We start from the raw sequence: 16,216 nt of genomic DNA on the forward strand, positions 1-16,216 counted from the left end.
AGTCAAGGACACACCTACCACCTATTAAGAAGGAAATAACTTCCACAAATTAACTTTTAACAAGGCACACCTGTTAATTGAAATGCATTCCAAGTGACTACCTCATGAATCTGGTTGAGAGAATGCCAAGAGTGTACAGAGCTGTCATCAAGACAAAGGGTGGCTACTTTGAAGAATCTAAAATCTAAAATATATTTTGATTTGTTTAACACTTTTTTGGTTACTACATGATTCCATATGTGTTATTTCATAGTTTTGATGCCTTCACTATTATAGTAAAAATAAAGACAATAACAATAACAATAAAGACAATAACAACCATTGAATGAGTAAGTGTGTCCAAACTTTTGACTGGTATTGTATGTTGTGTATTAAGCTGTTAGTAGCCCGTGTGCCTCACGCTAATAATTTGGTCTATTTTCTCCTCTTAATTTTGCCTTCTGTTCTGACTTGGTGGTGTACGTGTAGCCTATAAACCTGTTTTAGAGAAATGTAATCATCAAATATCGTAAGAGCTTTCATTGTCTGCTTATATGCTCCCTTTATTTATCCTACGGTTCTGACTTGGTATACAGGGAGAATACTGTAAGAACGGCCCATGTTCTGAATTCTATCACCGTACATTTCAAAAGTGCTGACCAAATAGTTATACTGACTACGTCTGTCCTAGCTCGCTCAGTCTTAATTGAAATTGAGAATTGCCTCTTATCCGCTTGTCGTTCCCTTATGTCATAGTTTGTACATCTCAATTTCCAGTAGAAACCCCATTGTTTAAGCAAGTCAGCCATATCAGCTATATTTTTTAAAAGGCAGTAAATGAGGCTGAATGAACTGTTTAGCTGCCAGACAAGGCTCCGCTGATAGCCAGGTGTAGCAGTGGTAAGGTGTTGGGACTGCTGTTGGGACTCTTCTGTTGGGACAGCTTCATGTAGGCCCTAACAGTTTGTGGGCACAGTTTTTCACCATTAGTGCAATTATTGTATTGATTAGTGTTGTGTTGTGTAGTGGCTTTGCTGGCATGCATCCCACATTTCTGCTTTTGTTTGCCCCACAAAGATTTACATAAAGTGCATTAATTTCTAAACGGTAAAACAGATAACCTATTGTAATGGGAATTTTCATGTTTGTACATTTCTTATAACTCATTTCTGTGTTATTTTCATGTGTTGTTCTATAAACCAATTTCTGTGTCCATGCAAGTGGTTGACTGAATAAATCCTCCTCTTTTCAGTAGATGCAATTTGGCAGTACGCACAGACCTTGTTTTGAGAACAAACAAAAGATATCTCAGTTTCAAGATCTCAACTTAGAGAGGAGAAGCCTCGCGGTGTTGGTCTGTCACATGTTATGAAACAGTATTGGTTGGTCCCATGAATGAAACAAAATGGTAATGATTAATTAATTTTGCTAAATCATGCAAATATAACTTGTCTGTGTATATAGCCGTATATAAAACAACTGCTGGGTCTGCTCCGGGATTAGTTGGTTGGAACCTCTCCAGCGCGCCGACAATAAACAATGATTCACTTAAGATTAACTTTGAGTGTCCCTGTGTAAGAATCTCCATGACACTATGTATGAAAATACCCTCAAATAAAAGGTGACATTCTGTATTGTCGCCTCAGAACATTAATTTTGGATTTGCATCAAATTTTGATTTCAAATCCAAAATGCTGGAGTATAGAGCCAAATTAAATGTTTTAGCTTCTCTGTCCAAATAAATACCTAGTGTATTCTGGTGATGGTATACAGTACCATTCCACCCAATGAGGCGTGAAGTCAGAAGATGTTAATGCTACACATTTCTGTCTTCAGCCTAAAGGTACACAGAGAATGGTTGTGGTGTGTATCTAAGGTCATGTCTACACTTGACATTTACATGCGACTTCTGCTATCAGAAAACGTGTTGTGTGACATTGTGTTGTGTGACAAAACTGCACATTTTAGAGTGGCTTTTCATTGTTCCCAGCACAATGTGCACCTGTGTAATGATCATGCTGTTTAATACACTTCTTGATATGTCACACCTGTTGGGTGGATTCATTATTTTGGCAAAGGAGAAATGTGCCCTAACAGGGATGTAAACAAATTTGTGCACAAAATTCAAGAGAAACAAGAATTTTCAACATATGGAAAACTTCTGGGATCGTTTTTTTCAGCTTTTTCCATGGGACCAACACTTTACATGTTGCGTTTATATTTTTGTTCAATATATATATACAGTCGTGGCCAAAAGTTTTGAGAATGGCACAAATACTACTTTTCACAAAGTCTGCTGCCTCAGTCTGTATGCCGGCAATTTGCATATACTCCAGATTGTTATGAAGAGTGATCAGATGAATTGAAGTCCCTCTTTCCCATGCAAATGAACTGAATCCCCCCCAAAAAAATTCCACCGCATTTCAGCCCTGCCAAAAAAGGACCAGCTGACATCATGCCAGTGATTCTCTCGTTAACACAAGTGTGAGTGTTGACGAAGACAAGGCTGGAGATCACTCGGTCATGCTGGTTGAGTTCGAATAACAGACTGGAAGCTTCAAAAGGAGGGTGGTGCTTGGAATCATTGTTCTTCCTCTGTCAACCATGGTTACCTGCAAGGAAACACGTGCCGTCATCATTGCTTTGAACAAAAAGGGCTTCACAGGCAAGGATATTGCTGCCAGTAAGATTGCACCTAAATCAACCATTTATCGGATCATCAAGAACTTCAAGGAGAGCAGTTCAATTGTTGTGAAGATGGCTTCAGGGGGCCCAAGAAAGTCCAGCAAGCGCCAGGACCGTCTCCTAAAGTTGATTCAGTTGCGGGATCGGGGCACCAACAGTACAGAGCTTGCTAAGGAATGGCAGCAGGCAGGTGTGAGTGCATCTGCACGCACAGTAAGGCAAAGACTTTTGGAGGATGGCCTGGTGTCAAGAAGGGCAGCAAAGAAGCCACTTCTCTCCAGGAAAAACATCAGGGACAGACTGATATTCTGCAAAAGGTACAGGGATTGGACTGCTGAGGACTGGGGTAAAGTCATTTTCTCTGATGAATCCCCTTTCCGATTGTTTGGGGCATCCTGAAAAAAGCTTGTCCGGAGAAGACAAGGTGAGCGCTACCATCAGTCCTGTGTCATGTCAACAGTAAAGCATCCTGAGACCATTCATGTGGGGGGTTGCTTTTCAGCCAAGGGAGTGGGCTCACTCACAATTTTGCTTAAGAACACAGCCATGAATAAAGAAGGGTACCAACACATCCTTGAGAGCAACTTCTCCCAACCATCCAGGAACAGTTTGGTGAAGAACAATGCCTTTTCCAGCATGATGGAGCACCTTGCCATAAGGCAAAAGTGATAACTAAGTGGCTCGGGGAACAAAACATCGATATTGTGGGTCCATGGCCAGGAATCTCCCCAGACCTTAATCCCATTGAGAACTTGTGGTCAATCCTCAAGAGGCGGGTGGACAAACAAAACCCTGCAAATTCTGACAAACTCCAAGCATTGATTATGCAAGAATGGGCTGGCATCAGTCAGGATGTGGCCCAGAAGTTAATTTACAGCATGCCAGGGCGGATTGCAGAGGTCTTGAAAAAGAAGAGTCAACACTGCAAATATTGACTCTTTGCATCAACTTCATGTAATTGTCAATAAAAGCCTTTGACACTTACGAAATATTTGTCATTATACTTTCCGAATTCCAAAAATATCTAAAGACACTGAAGCAGCAAACTTTGTGGAAATTAATATTTGTTTCATGCTCAAAAATGTTGGCCACGATGTGATATAAATATATATATATATATATATAAAACAAAAACAAAAAATATATATATATATATATATATATATATATACAGCTGAAGTCGGAAGTTTACATTCACCTTTCACATTTAAACATTCACATTTAAACTCAATTTTTCACAATTCCTTTAATCCTTGTAAAAATTTGTCATGTTGTGTCTTGTCTCTGTCCTTTCCCTTCACCCTGTCTCCCTCTGCTGGTCGTTGTTAGGTTACCTTTTCTCCCCCGCTTTCTCCCAGCTGTTCCTTGTCTCCTCTAACTACCCATTCACCCCGTTTCCCACCTGTTCCCTTTTTTCCCTCTGATTAGGTCCCTATATCTCTCTCTGTTTCTGTTCCTGTCCTTGTCGGATTCTTGTTTGTGTTTCATGCCTGAGCCAGACTATCGTCATGTTTGCTGTAACCTTGTCCTGTCCTGTCGGAATCTGCCGGTCTATCTGAGCCTACCTATGTTTGGTTATTAAAGAAGCTCTGTTTAAGTTAGTTCGCTTTTGGGTCCTCATTCACTCACCATAACAGAAGAATCCGACCAAGAATGGACCCAGCGACTTCGGATCCTCTCCACTCAGCCGTCGGGATCCAGGGAGCGATGCTAGGCAGACACGAGCAGGAAGTGTCTGCTGCTCGACATGCCGTTGAGACCCTGGCCACCCAAGTCTCCAACCTCACAGAACAGGTTCACCATCTCCGCCTCGATCCACCGGCCACTTCCAGGGCTTTCGAATCTCCGGAGCCCAGAATCAATAACCCGCCGTGTTACTCTGGGGAGCCCACTGAATGCCGCTCGTTCCTCACCCAGTGTGATATTGTGTTTTCTCTCCAGCCCAACACTTACTCCAGGAGCACTGCTCGTGTCGCCTACGTCATATCTCTCCTTATTGGACGGGCTCGTGAGTGGGGCACGGCAATCTGGGAGGCAAGGGCTGAGTGTACTAACCAGTATCAGGACTTTAAGGAGGAGATGATACGGGTTTTTGATCGATCTGTTTTTGGGGAGGAGGCTTCCAGGGCCCTGTCTTCCCTATGTCAAGGTAATCGATCCATAACAGACTACTCTATTGAGTTTCGCACTCTTGCTGCCTCCAGTGGCTGGAACGAGCCGGCTTTGCTCGCTCGTTTTCTGGAGGGTCTCCGCGCAGAGGTAAAGGATGAGATTCTCTCCCGGGAGGTCCCTTCCAGCGTGGATTCCCTGATTGAACTCGCTATTCGCATTGAGCGACGGGTTGATCTGCGTCACCGAGCTCGTGGAAAGGAGCTCGCGTTCTCCGTTGCCCCCCTCTCCGCATCACTACCATCTTCCTCTGCCGGCTCGGGAGCTGAGCCTATGCAGCTGGGAGGTATCCGCATCTCGACTAAGGAGAGGGAACGGAAAATCACCAACCGCCTCTGTCTCTATTGCGGTTCTGCTGGTCATTTTGTCACTTCATGTCCAGTAAAAGCCAGAGCTCATCAGTAAGCGGAGGGCTACTGGTGAGCGCTACTACTCCTGTCTCTCCTTCAAGATCCTGCACTACCTTGTCGGTCCATCTACGCTGGACCGGTTCGTCAGCTTCCTGCAGTGCCTTAATAGACTCTGGGGCGGAGGGCTGTTTTATGGACGAGACCTGGGCTCGGGAACATGACATTCCTCTCAGACAGTTAAGGGAGTCCACGGCCTTGTTCGCCCTGGATGGTAGTCCTCTCCCCAGGATTCAGCGTGAGACGCTACCTTTAACCCTCACTGTTTCTGGTAATCATAGCGAAACCATTTCTTTTTTGATTTTTCGTTCACCTTTTACACCTGTTGTTTTGGGCCATCCCTGGCTAGTTTGTCATAATCCTTCCATTAATTGGTCTAGTAATTCTATCCTCTCCTGGAACGTCTCTTGTCATGTGAAATGTTTAATGTCTGCTATCCCTCCTGTTTCCTCTGTCTCTTCTTCACAGGAGGAGCCTGGTGATTTGACAGGGGTGCCGGAGGAATATCACGATCTGCGCACGGTGTTCAGTCGGTCCAGGGCCACCTCTCTTCCTCCACACCGGTCGTATGATTGTAGTATTGATCTCCTTCCGGGAACCACCCCCCCCCGGGGTAGACTATACTCTCTGTCGGCTCCCGAACGTAAGGCTCTCGAAGATTATTTGTCTGTAGCTCTTGACGCCGGTACCATAGTCCCCTCCTCCTCTCCCGCCGGAGCGGGGTTTTTTTTTGTCAAGAAGAAGGACGGGTCTCTGCGCCCCTGCATAGATTATCGAGGGCTGAATGACATAACAGTGAAGAATCGTTATCCGCTTCCTCTTATGTCTTCAGCCTTTGAGATCCTGCAGGGAGCCAGGTTTTTCACTAAGTTGGACCTTCGTAACGCTTACCATCTCGTGCGCATCAGGGAGGGGGACGAGTGGAAGACGGCGTTTAACACTCCGTTAGGGCACTTTGAATACCGGGTCCTTCCTTTCGGCCTCGCTAACGCTCCAGCTGTCTTTCAGGCATTAGTCAATGATGTCCTGAGAGACATGCTGAACATCTTTGTTTTCGTTTACCTTGACGATATCCTGATTTTTTCACCGTCACTCCAGATTCATGTTCAGCACGTTCGACGTGTCCTCCAGCGCCTTTTAGAGAATTGTCTTTTTGTGAAGGCTGAGAAGTGCACTTTTCATGCCTCCTCCGTCACATTTCTCGGTTCTGTTATTTCCGCTGAAGGCATTAAGATGGATCCCGCTAAGGTCCAAGCTGTCATTGATTGGCCCGTCCCTAAGTCACGCGTCGAGCTGCAGCGCTTTCTCGGCTTCGCGAACTTCTATCGTCGTTTCATCCGTAATTTCGGTCAGGTGGCCGCTCCTCTCACAGCCCTTACTTCTGTCAAGACGTGCTTTAAGTGGTCTGTTTCCGCCCAGGGAGCTTTTGATCTCCTCAAGAATCGTTTTACATCCGCTCCTATCCTTGTTACACCTGACGTCTCTAGACAGTTCGTTGTCGAGGTTGACGCGTCAGAGGTGGGCGTGGGAGCCATTCTTTCTCAGCGCTCCCTCTCTGACGACAAGGTCCACCCATGCGCGTATTTTTCTCATCGCCTGTCGCCGTCGGAACGTAACTATGATGTGGGTAACCGCGAACTGCTCGCCATCCGGTTAGCCCTAGGCGAATGGCGACAGTGGTTGGAGGGGGCGACCGTTCCTTTTGTCGTTTGGACTGACCATAGGAACCTTGAGTACATCCGTTCTGCCAAACGACTTAATGCGCGTCAGGCGCGTTGGGCGCTGTTTTTCGCTCGTTTCGAGTTCGTGATTTCTTATCGTCCGGGCTCTAAGAACACCAAGCCTGATGCTTTGTCTCGTCTCTTCAGTTCTTCAGTAGCCTCCACTGACCCCGAGGGGATTCTCCCTGAGGGGCGTGTTGTCGGGTTGACTGTCTGGGGAATTGAGAGGCAGGTAAAACAAGCGCTCACTCACACTCCGTCGCCGCGCGCTTGTCCTAGGAACCTTCTTTTCGTTCCCGTTCCTACTCGTCTGGCCGTTCTTCAGTGGGCTCACTCTGCCAAGTTAGCCGGCCACCCTGGCGTTCGGGGTACGCTTGCTTCCATTCGCCAGCGTTTTTGGTGGCCCACCCGGGAGCATGACACGCGTCGTTTCGTGGCTGCTTGTTCGGTCTGCGCGCAGACTAAGTCCGGTAACTCTCCTCCTGCCGGCCGTCTCAGGCCGCTTCCTATCCCCTCTCGACCGTGGTCTCACATCGCCTTAGATTTTGTCACCGGACTGCCTTCGTCAGCGGGGAAGACTGTTATTCTTACGGTTGTCGATAGGTTCTCTAAGGCGGCTCATTTCATTCCCCTTGCTAAGCTTCCTTCTGCTAAAGAGACGGCACAAATCATCATCGAGAATGTTTTCAGAATTCATGGCCTTCCGTCAGACGTCGTTTCGGACAGAGGTCCGCAATTCACGTCTCAATTTTGGAGGGAGTTTTGCCGTTTGATTGGGGCTTCCGTCAGTCTCTCTTCCGGCTTTCACCCCCAGTCTAACGGTCAAGCAGAACGGGCCAATCAGACTATTGGTCGCATCTTACGCAGTCTTTCTTTTCGCAACCCTGCGTCTTGGTCAGAACAGCTCCCCTGGGCAGAATACGCCCACAACTCGCTTCCTTCGTCTGCGACCGGGCTATCTCCTTTTCAGAGTAGCCTCGGGTACCAGCCTCCGCTGTTCTCATCTCAGTTCGCCGAGTCCAGCGTCCCCTCCGCTCAGGCTTTTGTCCAACGTTGCGAGCGCACCTGGAAGAGGGTCAGGTCTGCACTTTGCCGTTATAGGGCGCAGACTGTGAGGGCTGCTAATAAGCGTAGAACTAAGAGTCCTAGATATTGTCGCGGTCAGAGAGTTTGGCTCTCCACTCAGAACCTTCCCCTTAAGACGGCTTCTCGCAAGTTGACCCCGCGGTTCATTGGTCCGTTCCGTATTTCTCGGGTCATTAATCCTGTCGCAGTTCGACTTCTTCTTCCGCGATACCTTCGTCGCGTCCACCCGGTCTTCCATGTCTCCTGTATTAAGCCCGTTCTTCGCGCCCCCGCTCGTCTTCCCCCCCCCCCCCCCCCCATCCTTGTCGAGGGCGCACCCATCTACAGGGTCCGCAGGATTTTGGACATGCGTCCTCGGGGCCGTGGTCACCAGTACCTTGTCGATTGGGAGGGGTACGGTCCTGAGGAGAGGAGTTGGGTTCCCTCTCGGGACGTGCTGGACCGTGCGCTGATCGAGGATTTCCTCCGTTGCCGCCAGGTTTCCTCCTCGAGTGCGCCAGGAGGCGCTCGGTGAGTGGGGGGGTACTGTCATGTTGTGTCTTGTCTCTGTCCTTTCCCTTCACCCTGTCTCCCTCTGCTGGTCGTTGTTAGGTTACCTTTTCTCCCCCGCTTTCTCCCAGCTGTTCCTTGTCTCCTCTAACTACCCATTCACCCCGTTTCCCACCTGTTCCCTTTTTTCCCTCTGATTAGGTCCCTATATCTCTCTCTGTTTCTGTTCCTGTCCTTGTCGGATTCTTGTTTGTGTTTCATGCCTGAGCCAGACTATCGTCATGTTTGCTGTAACCTTGTCCTGTCCTGTCGGAATCTGCCGGTCTATCTGAGCCTACCTATGTTTGGTTATTAAAGAAGCTCTGTTTAAGTTAGTTCGCTTTTGGGTCCTCATTCACTCACCATAACAAAATTCCCTGTTTTGTGCCAGTTAGGATCACCACTTTATTTTAAGACTGAAATGTCAGAATAATAGTAGAGAGAATGATTTATTTCAGCTTTTATTTATTTCATCACATTCCCAGTGGGTCAGAAGTTTACATACACAATTAGTATTTGGTAGTATTGCCTTTAAATTGTTTAACTTTGATCAAATGTTTAGGGTAGCCTTCCACAACTTCCAAAAATAACTTGGGTAAATTTTGGAACATTCCTCCTGACAGAGCTGGTGTCAGGTTTGTAGGCCTCCTTGCTCGCACACGCTTCTTCAGTTCTGCCCACACATTTTCTATGGGATTGAGGTCAGGGCTTTGTGATGGCCACTCCAATACCTTGACTTTGTTGTCCTCAAGCCATTTTGCCACAACTTTGGAAGTATGCTTGGGTCATTGTCCATTTGGAAGACCCATTTCCGACCAAGCTTTATGATGTCTTGAGATGTTGCTTTAATATATCCACATAATTTTCCTTCCTCATGATGCCATCTACTTTGTGAAGTGCACCAGTCCCTCTGCAGCAAAGCACCCCCACAACATGATGCTGTCACCCCGGCGCTTGACGGTTGGGATGGTGTTCTTCGGCTTGCAAGCCTCCCCCTTTTCCCTTCAAACATAACAATGGTCATTATGGCCAAACAGTTTAATTTTTAATTTCTTCCAAAAGTATGATCTTTGTCCCCATGTGCAGTTGCAAACCGTAGTCTGGCTTTTTTAATGGCGGTTTTGGAGCAGCGGTTTTGCTGATCAGCCTTTCAGGTTATGTCAATATAGGACTCATTTTACTGTGGATAAAATACTTTTGTACCTGTTTTCTCCAGCATCTTCACAAGCTTTTCTGGGATTGATTTGCACTTCTCGCACCAAAGTACGTTCATCTCTAGGAGACAGAATGCGTTTCCTTCCTGAGTGGTATGATGGCTGTGTGGTCCCATGGTGTTTATACTTGTGTACAATTGTTTGTACTGATGAACGTGGTACCTTCAGGCATTTGGACATTTTTCCCAAGGATGAACCAGACTTGTGGGGGTCTACAATTTTGTTCTGGGGTCTTGGCTGATTTCTTTAGATTTTCCCATGATGTCAAGCAAAGAGGCACTGAGTTTGAAGGTGGGCCTTGAAATACATCCACAGGTATACTTCCGAATGACTCAAATGACTCAATTAGCCTATCAGAAGCTCCTAACGCCATGACATAATTTTCTGGAATTTTCCAAGCTGTTTAAAGGCAAGTCAACTTAGTGTGTGTATACTTCTGACCCACTAGAATTGTGATACAGTGAATTATAAGTTAAATAATCTGTCTGTAAACAATTGTTGGAAAAAATTACTTGTGTCATGCACAAAATAGATGTGCTGACCGACTTGCCAAAACTATAGTTTGTTAACAAGAACTCCAACCTAAGTGTATGTAAACTTCCGACTTCGACTGTATATACAGTGGGGCAAAAAAGTATTTAGTCAGCCACCAATTATGCAAGGTCTCCCACTTAAAAAGATGAGAGTGGCCTGTAATTTTCATCATATGTACACTTCAACTATGACAGACAAAATGAGAAAAAAAAAATACAGAAATTCACATTGTAGGATTTTTAATGAATTTATTTGCAAATTATGGTGGAAAATAAGTATTTGGTCACCTACAAACAAGCAAGATTTCTGGCTCTCACAGACCTGTAACTTCTTCTTTAAGAGGCTCCTCTGTCCTCCACTTGTTACCTGTATTAATAGCACCTGTTTGAACTTGTTATCAGTATAAAAGACACCTGTCCACAACCTCAAACAGTCACACTCCAAACTCAACTATGGCCAAGACCAAAGAGCTGTCAAAGGACATCAGAAACAAAATTGTAGACCTGCACCAGGCTGGGAAGACTGAATCTGCAATAGGTAAGCAGCTTGGTTTGAAGAAATCAACTGTGGGAACAATTATTAGGAAATGGAAGACATACAAGACCACTGATAATCTCCCTCGATCAGGGGCTCCACTCAAGATCTCACCCCATGGGATCAAAATGATCACAAAAATGGTGAGCAAAAATCCCAGAACCACACGGGGGGACCTAGTGAATGACCTGCAGAGAGCTGGGACCAAAGTAACAAAGCATACCATCAGTAACACACTACGCCGCCAGGGACTCAAATCCTGCACTGCCAGACGTGTCCCCCTGCTTAAGCCAGTACATGTCCAGGCCGTCGGAAGTTTGCTAGAGAGCATTTGGATGATCCAGAAGAAGATTGGGAGAATATCATACGGTCAGATGAAACCAAAATATAACTTTTTGGTAAAAACTCAACTCGTCGTTTTTGGAGGACAAAGAATGCTTAGTTGCATCCAAAGCACCATACCTACTGTGAAGCATGGGGGTGGAAACATCATGCTTTAGGGCTGTTTTTCTGCAAAGGGACCAGGACGACTGATCCGTGTAAAGGAAAGAATGAATGGGGCCATGTATCGGGAGATTTTGAGTGAAAACCTCCTTCCATCAGCAAGGGCATTGAAGATGAAACGTGGCTGGGTCTTTCAGCATGACAATGATCCCAAACACACCGCCCGGGCAACGAAGGAGTGGCTTCTCAACCCCATAGAAAATCTTTGGAGCGAGTTTAAAGTCTGTGTTGCCCAGCAACAGCCCCAAAACATCACTGCTTTAGAGGAGATCTGCATGGAGGAATGGGCAAAAATACCAGCAACAGTGCGTGAAAACCTTTTGAAAACTTACAGAAAACGTTTGACCTCTGTCATTGCCAACAAAGGGTATATAACAAAGTATTGAGATAAACTTTTGTTATTGACCAAATACTTATTTCCCACCATAATTTGCAAATAAATTCATTAAAAATCCTACAATGTGATTTTCTGGATTTTTTCCCCTCATTTTGTCTGTCATAGTTGAAGTGTACCTATGATAAATATTACAGGCCTCTCTCATCTTTTTAAGTGGGAGAACTTGCACAATTGGTGGCTGACTAAATACTTTTTTGCCCCACTGTATCTGAGAGTCTTCAAAGTAGCCACCCTTTTTTTAGGGGTGTCCACATACTTTTGTATATGCCTTCATTTAAAACATTGTTTTTATTGACTAATAGCTTTGATGTCAAACCCAATTGACCATGCTTCTATGAACTTCACATGTTGTTGCTCATGGGTCCTTTTAGATGGAAATGTCCCTAGCTTGCTAGATTTCTTTCTCCAGAGACCACCAAAGAAAAAGATTGGATATTTTTTTCCCCCACAGTATCAACTCTTTCCAACACAAACGGAATAGATTCAATCAGAATGTCAAAGACCATGTTTACATACATGCCAATATCCTGTTGTTATTCGGGATACTCAAAAACAAAATACTTGAGTCGGCACATATAAACATCATATCCCATTTACAATAACCCCAAAAAGCTTGTAACCCGGTTATGAGAAACCCAGATAAGATGCATGGTATATACTGATCTTAGACGGGATACAGTGGCATGTAACTAACTATCTTATCCCGTTTACTGTTGTTTTACGGTCTGCGCAGGCTCAGTTTCTCGTATCATGGGTGTTGTGTGATCATGTTTTCATCTGGACTGTCAAACAAATCACTTCAAAAAGTAGACTACTCGAGCAGTTTGATCCACCATAATAATTCCACAATCATTTATTTAGCTGATACACCGTACTGGACCGTATAGCCTACTTGCTATTTTCACCCCAAATTTAGACAACTTTCTGCTTATAATTTGTGACATTTGGGAGGCCATTGTTTGTCAACTATAGTTAGATATAAGCAGCCTCTCTTCTGTCATAACTTGTTGCCCCAGAAGACTAAATAAAGTAGTGCTCACCAGAAAAGGGGTGATAGAATGAATGCATTATTTTACTTCACAAGTCAGTTAAGAACAAATTCCTATTTACAATGACGGCCTACCTGGGAACTGCCTTGTTCAGATGTTTACCTTGTCAGCTCAGGGATTTGATCTACCAACCTTTCTCTTGCTGGCTCAACGCTCTAACCACTAGGCTACCTGCCACCCCATTAGTGGTTCTAGTTAACACTAATTGTAGTTAACACTTTTAAATGTGTCTATTTCTTTTAGGGACCAGGGAGAAAATTGTCACACAGTCACACAGCCCTTATTTTAAGTGTTTCTAAAATCCCCCGTGGAAAAAATGAATGGTGGAAAAACGTGGAAACTGTTTGACCGCTATGTTTTATGGGTATTGTGACTCATACTGTGGTACGCTATTGCAGCTTTACCGCTGCGGGGCTCTATTTGGGACCAACTATTAAACTTTTGATCACTTTAAAACACTAAGTGAATTTGTCCAAATACGTATGATATGACACCTTCAAATGGGGAACTAGATACAGTGCTTTCATTTCTAAACGGTAAAACAGATACCTTCGAATAAAATGCGACATTCTGTTCTATACTATAGCTTCCTATAAAACACATTTGCTCTCAAATCCAAAATACTGGAGTAGGCTATATCATCAAATTAAACGTTTTCGCTTCAATGTCCAATTAAAAACCGATGGGAACGTATAAAATGTTTACAAGGCGCGCGCATTACAACTATTCCTACTCCCGTCTCCCCATCCACGCGTACCAAGCCCCAAACGCGCTGTGAGTGCGTCGCTGACGCTGCGCATGATATCACCGGAAACACCAATGCAGTCGACCTACCTGTAGCTTTGGTCCGCTCATACTCCAGCCAAGAAATAAACACGCGCGACAACACTTGACGAGAGAATCGACACTGGGAGTTTTACTTGTCAAACCCTCCTGAAATCCGCCCATTGGGACGTCCCACACTGGGGGGAGACTGGGGCAAAGTAAGGGGGGTCGATTGCAACACCTGCAACTTCTGTGTGAAGAAACCAGCATATTTGCATGAAAAGAGTCAAATATTTCGCTACTTCCAATTTTTTCTTATACTCTCCTGCTGAGCCTAATGGCCAATCAATGATAGACATGTCAATGATGTTGTCCCTTGGAAGGAACATGAGGTTTTGTCATGAGTTTCAGGCCATTTTGTAAGTGTGTGTATGAGAGAGAGTGTTAGAGGCAGTGTGAGAGAGGGGGCATGCAGGTCTGTGTCTGTTAGTCATCCATCAGAGTTTGATGGCTGGGAACTGGTGCATCCTGGAAAACAGAACGTCAACAGGGTAACCATGACAACCATTGCTTGACTTGGGCAGGAGCTCACAGGGGCTTTGCCTGGAAACCCAACATTGAATTGCACAGAATTCTACATCAGGCAGAAATTAGTTTGAATAAGGAAAGTTTCCTCGCACAACCTCTACAAGCCAGAAGGTTGAATAAAATGACATTTTACTGTACTTTACCAGTTGTTCATGCTGTTGGTCCTTTTGGCAGTAGACAATATATTCACAGGAAAGTATTACATCAACTTTTCAATGCGCTGGTAATGCATTCAGATTTATATCAACGAGATAGCACCTAAATATGAACTGTTCCACCACCCAAAATGAGTACAAACATGTATTTCAGTCCAAGTCAAGCACTGATGACAACAGTCATCACATTCCAGGCTGAGGTTCCAGCATGATAACTCTTGTCCTCATTTGTAGGAGTTGACATTGGCAAGGCAGATCTAATTTCATGCAATGCACCCGTTTCCTTATTTATGTGTGCGGTATGTTGAATCTTAGGGGTGAGTCATGTAGCCTTGCTCCATTCCCTGAGCCAATAATAACAAGTTAAAGGACCTTTCTCTGGGAACTAGCACGTTACTGCCTTTCATCATCTGTGAGTTTATCTATCACCCTGTTCAGTCCAAATCACTGCCCTTTTTCAGTAGGTGAAAGCAATATGATGGAAAACTGACTTGGGGTCAGGGTCATGGTCAATTTGAATTGAAGGTAGTCAATTCAGGACTTTAATTTAAAAATGAATACGTTCTCAATCAGCTGAAAACGAGAAGCTATTTATGTCAAAATTTCATTATTTCATCATCACTTCCTGAATGAACTGCCTGCCTTCAACCCCCTCAAACAAGGTTGGGGTCAATTCAGTCCATGGTATGGAAAGAAATGACATAAAAATACCAAATGGAGGGCTTGATAATCAATTGATTATTTGAACGTGTTTGTGCTGGGCTGGAACAAAAATGTGCATCTCTTGGGAACAGAAACATTTTTCAGTCCCTGAATTGGTTTGCCAATAATTAATTGGTCACCCCTGCTACCATATTCTCATGTCAGTGGTCATACTCGAAAGTGAAGGAAGGCAATTGTTTGAGAGTAATCAGACATCGATCCACTTTCCCTGATGTGACAAGGCGGTGTGTAAATTAAAATGGATTTGAAACAAATGTTGCCTTTGAGAGGATGTGGGTGTGGTGGACTACGCCTCAAATACAGCCGACAAGTTGGATCATTTCTGAGACAGTAGTCAGATTGAGGGAACCCTTGCCAGAGCTACCAGTATATGCATTGCAACACAACGATACATTTAGTCATTGCCAGATATACCGCTCTTGTCAGTGAGGTGCTTCACACACGATAAGCGTCTTAGTCCTACAGAGGAGAGGGGGATGAGGTGAGGATGTTGATGGTGTTGAGTCAAAAGCATGTCTCTAATCAGTTGGAAATGTGAGAGGTGTGTTTAAACTGTGTGTGTGATGAGATTTCCTCATACTTCATCAGCCCTCCGCAGCTCCAGGAAGTCTAGAGCTAAAGTAAACAGTTCCCTCCCATCGTTTGAAACATGCCAACATATTAACATAAGCGCAGTGGAGGATTTAGGTAAAGGCGACATGGGCAGCCACCCAGGGCGGCATCTTGCCGAGGGCAGCCACCCAGGGCGGCATCTTGCCGAGGGCAGCCACCAAGGGCGGCATCTTGCCGAGGGCAGCCACCCAGGGCGGCATCTTGCCCAGGGCAGCCACCCAGGGCGGCATCTTGCCCAGGGCGGCATCTTGCCGAGGGCAGCCACCCAGGGCGGCATCTTGCCGAGGGCAAACACCCAGGGCGGAATCTTGCCGAGGGCAGCCACCCAGGGCGGCATCTTGCCGAGGGCATCCACCCAGGGCGGCATCTTGCCGAGGGCAGCCACCCAGGGCGGCATCTTGCCAAGGGCAGCCAACCAGGGCGGCATCTTGCCCAGGGCGGCATCTTGCCGAGGGCATCCACCCAGGGCAGCATCTTGCCGAGGGCAGCCACCCAGGGCAGCATCTTGCCGAGGGCAGCCACCCAGGGCAGCATCTTGCCGAGGGCAGCCACCCAGGGCAGCATCT

The 16,216-nt window shown here is 45.5% G+C and overlaps 1 protein-coding gene across 2 annotated transcripts in view; it reads right to left on the reverse strand.

Annotated features, from left to right (window-relative positions):
• Nucleotides 1-13,775, reverse strand: part of LOC139366674 (uncharacterized) — a 33,835-nt gene extending 20,060 nt beyond the window's left edge. The window contains exon 1 of one of the 2 annotated variants that reach the window (XM_071104357.1): nt 13,642-13,775. In XM_071104357.1, the coding sequence (XP_070960458.1) occupies nt 13,642-13,755 (114 nt within the window). In that variant the 5' untranslated portion in view covers nt 13,756-13,775. The remainder of the gene's footprint in view (nt 1-13,641) is intronic. The other variant, XM_071104358.1, reaches the window with a different exon arrangement.
• Between the last annotated feature and the right edge of the window lie 2,441 nt (nt 13,776-16,216).

Source organism: Oncorhynchus clarkii, chromosome 15 (assembly GCF_045791955.1).
Source record: "Oncorhynchus clarkii lewisi isolate Uvic-CL-2024 chromosome 15, UVic_Ocla_1.0, whole genome shotgun sequence".
Taxonomy (NCBI): Eukaryota; Metazoa; Chordata; class Actinopteri; order Salmoniformes; family Salmonidae; genus Oncorhynchus; species Oncorhynchus clarkii.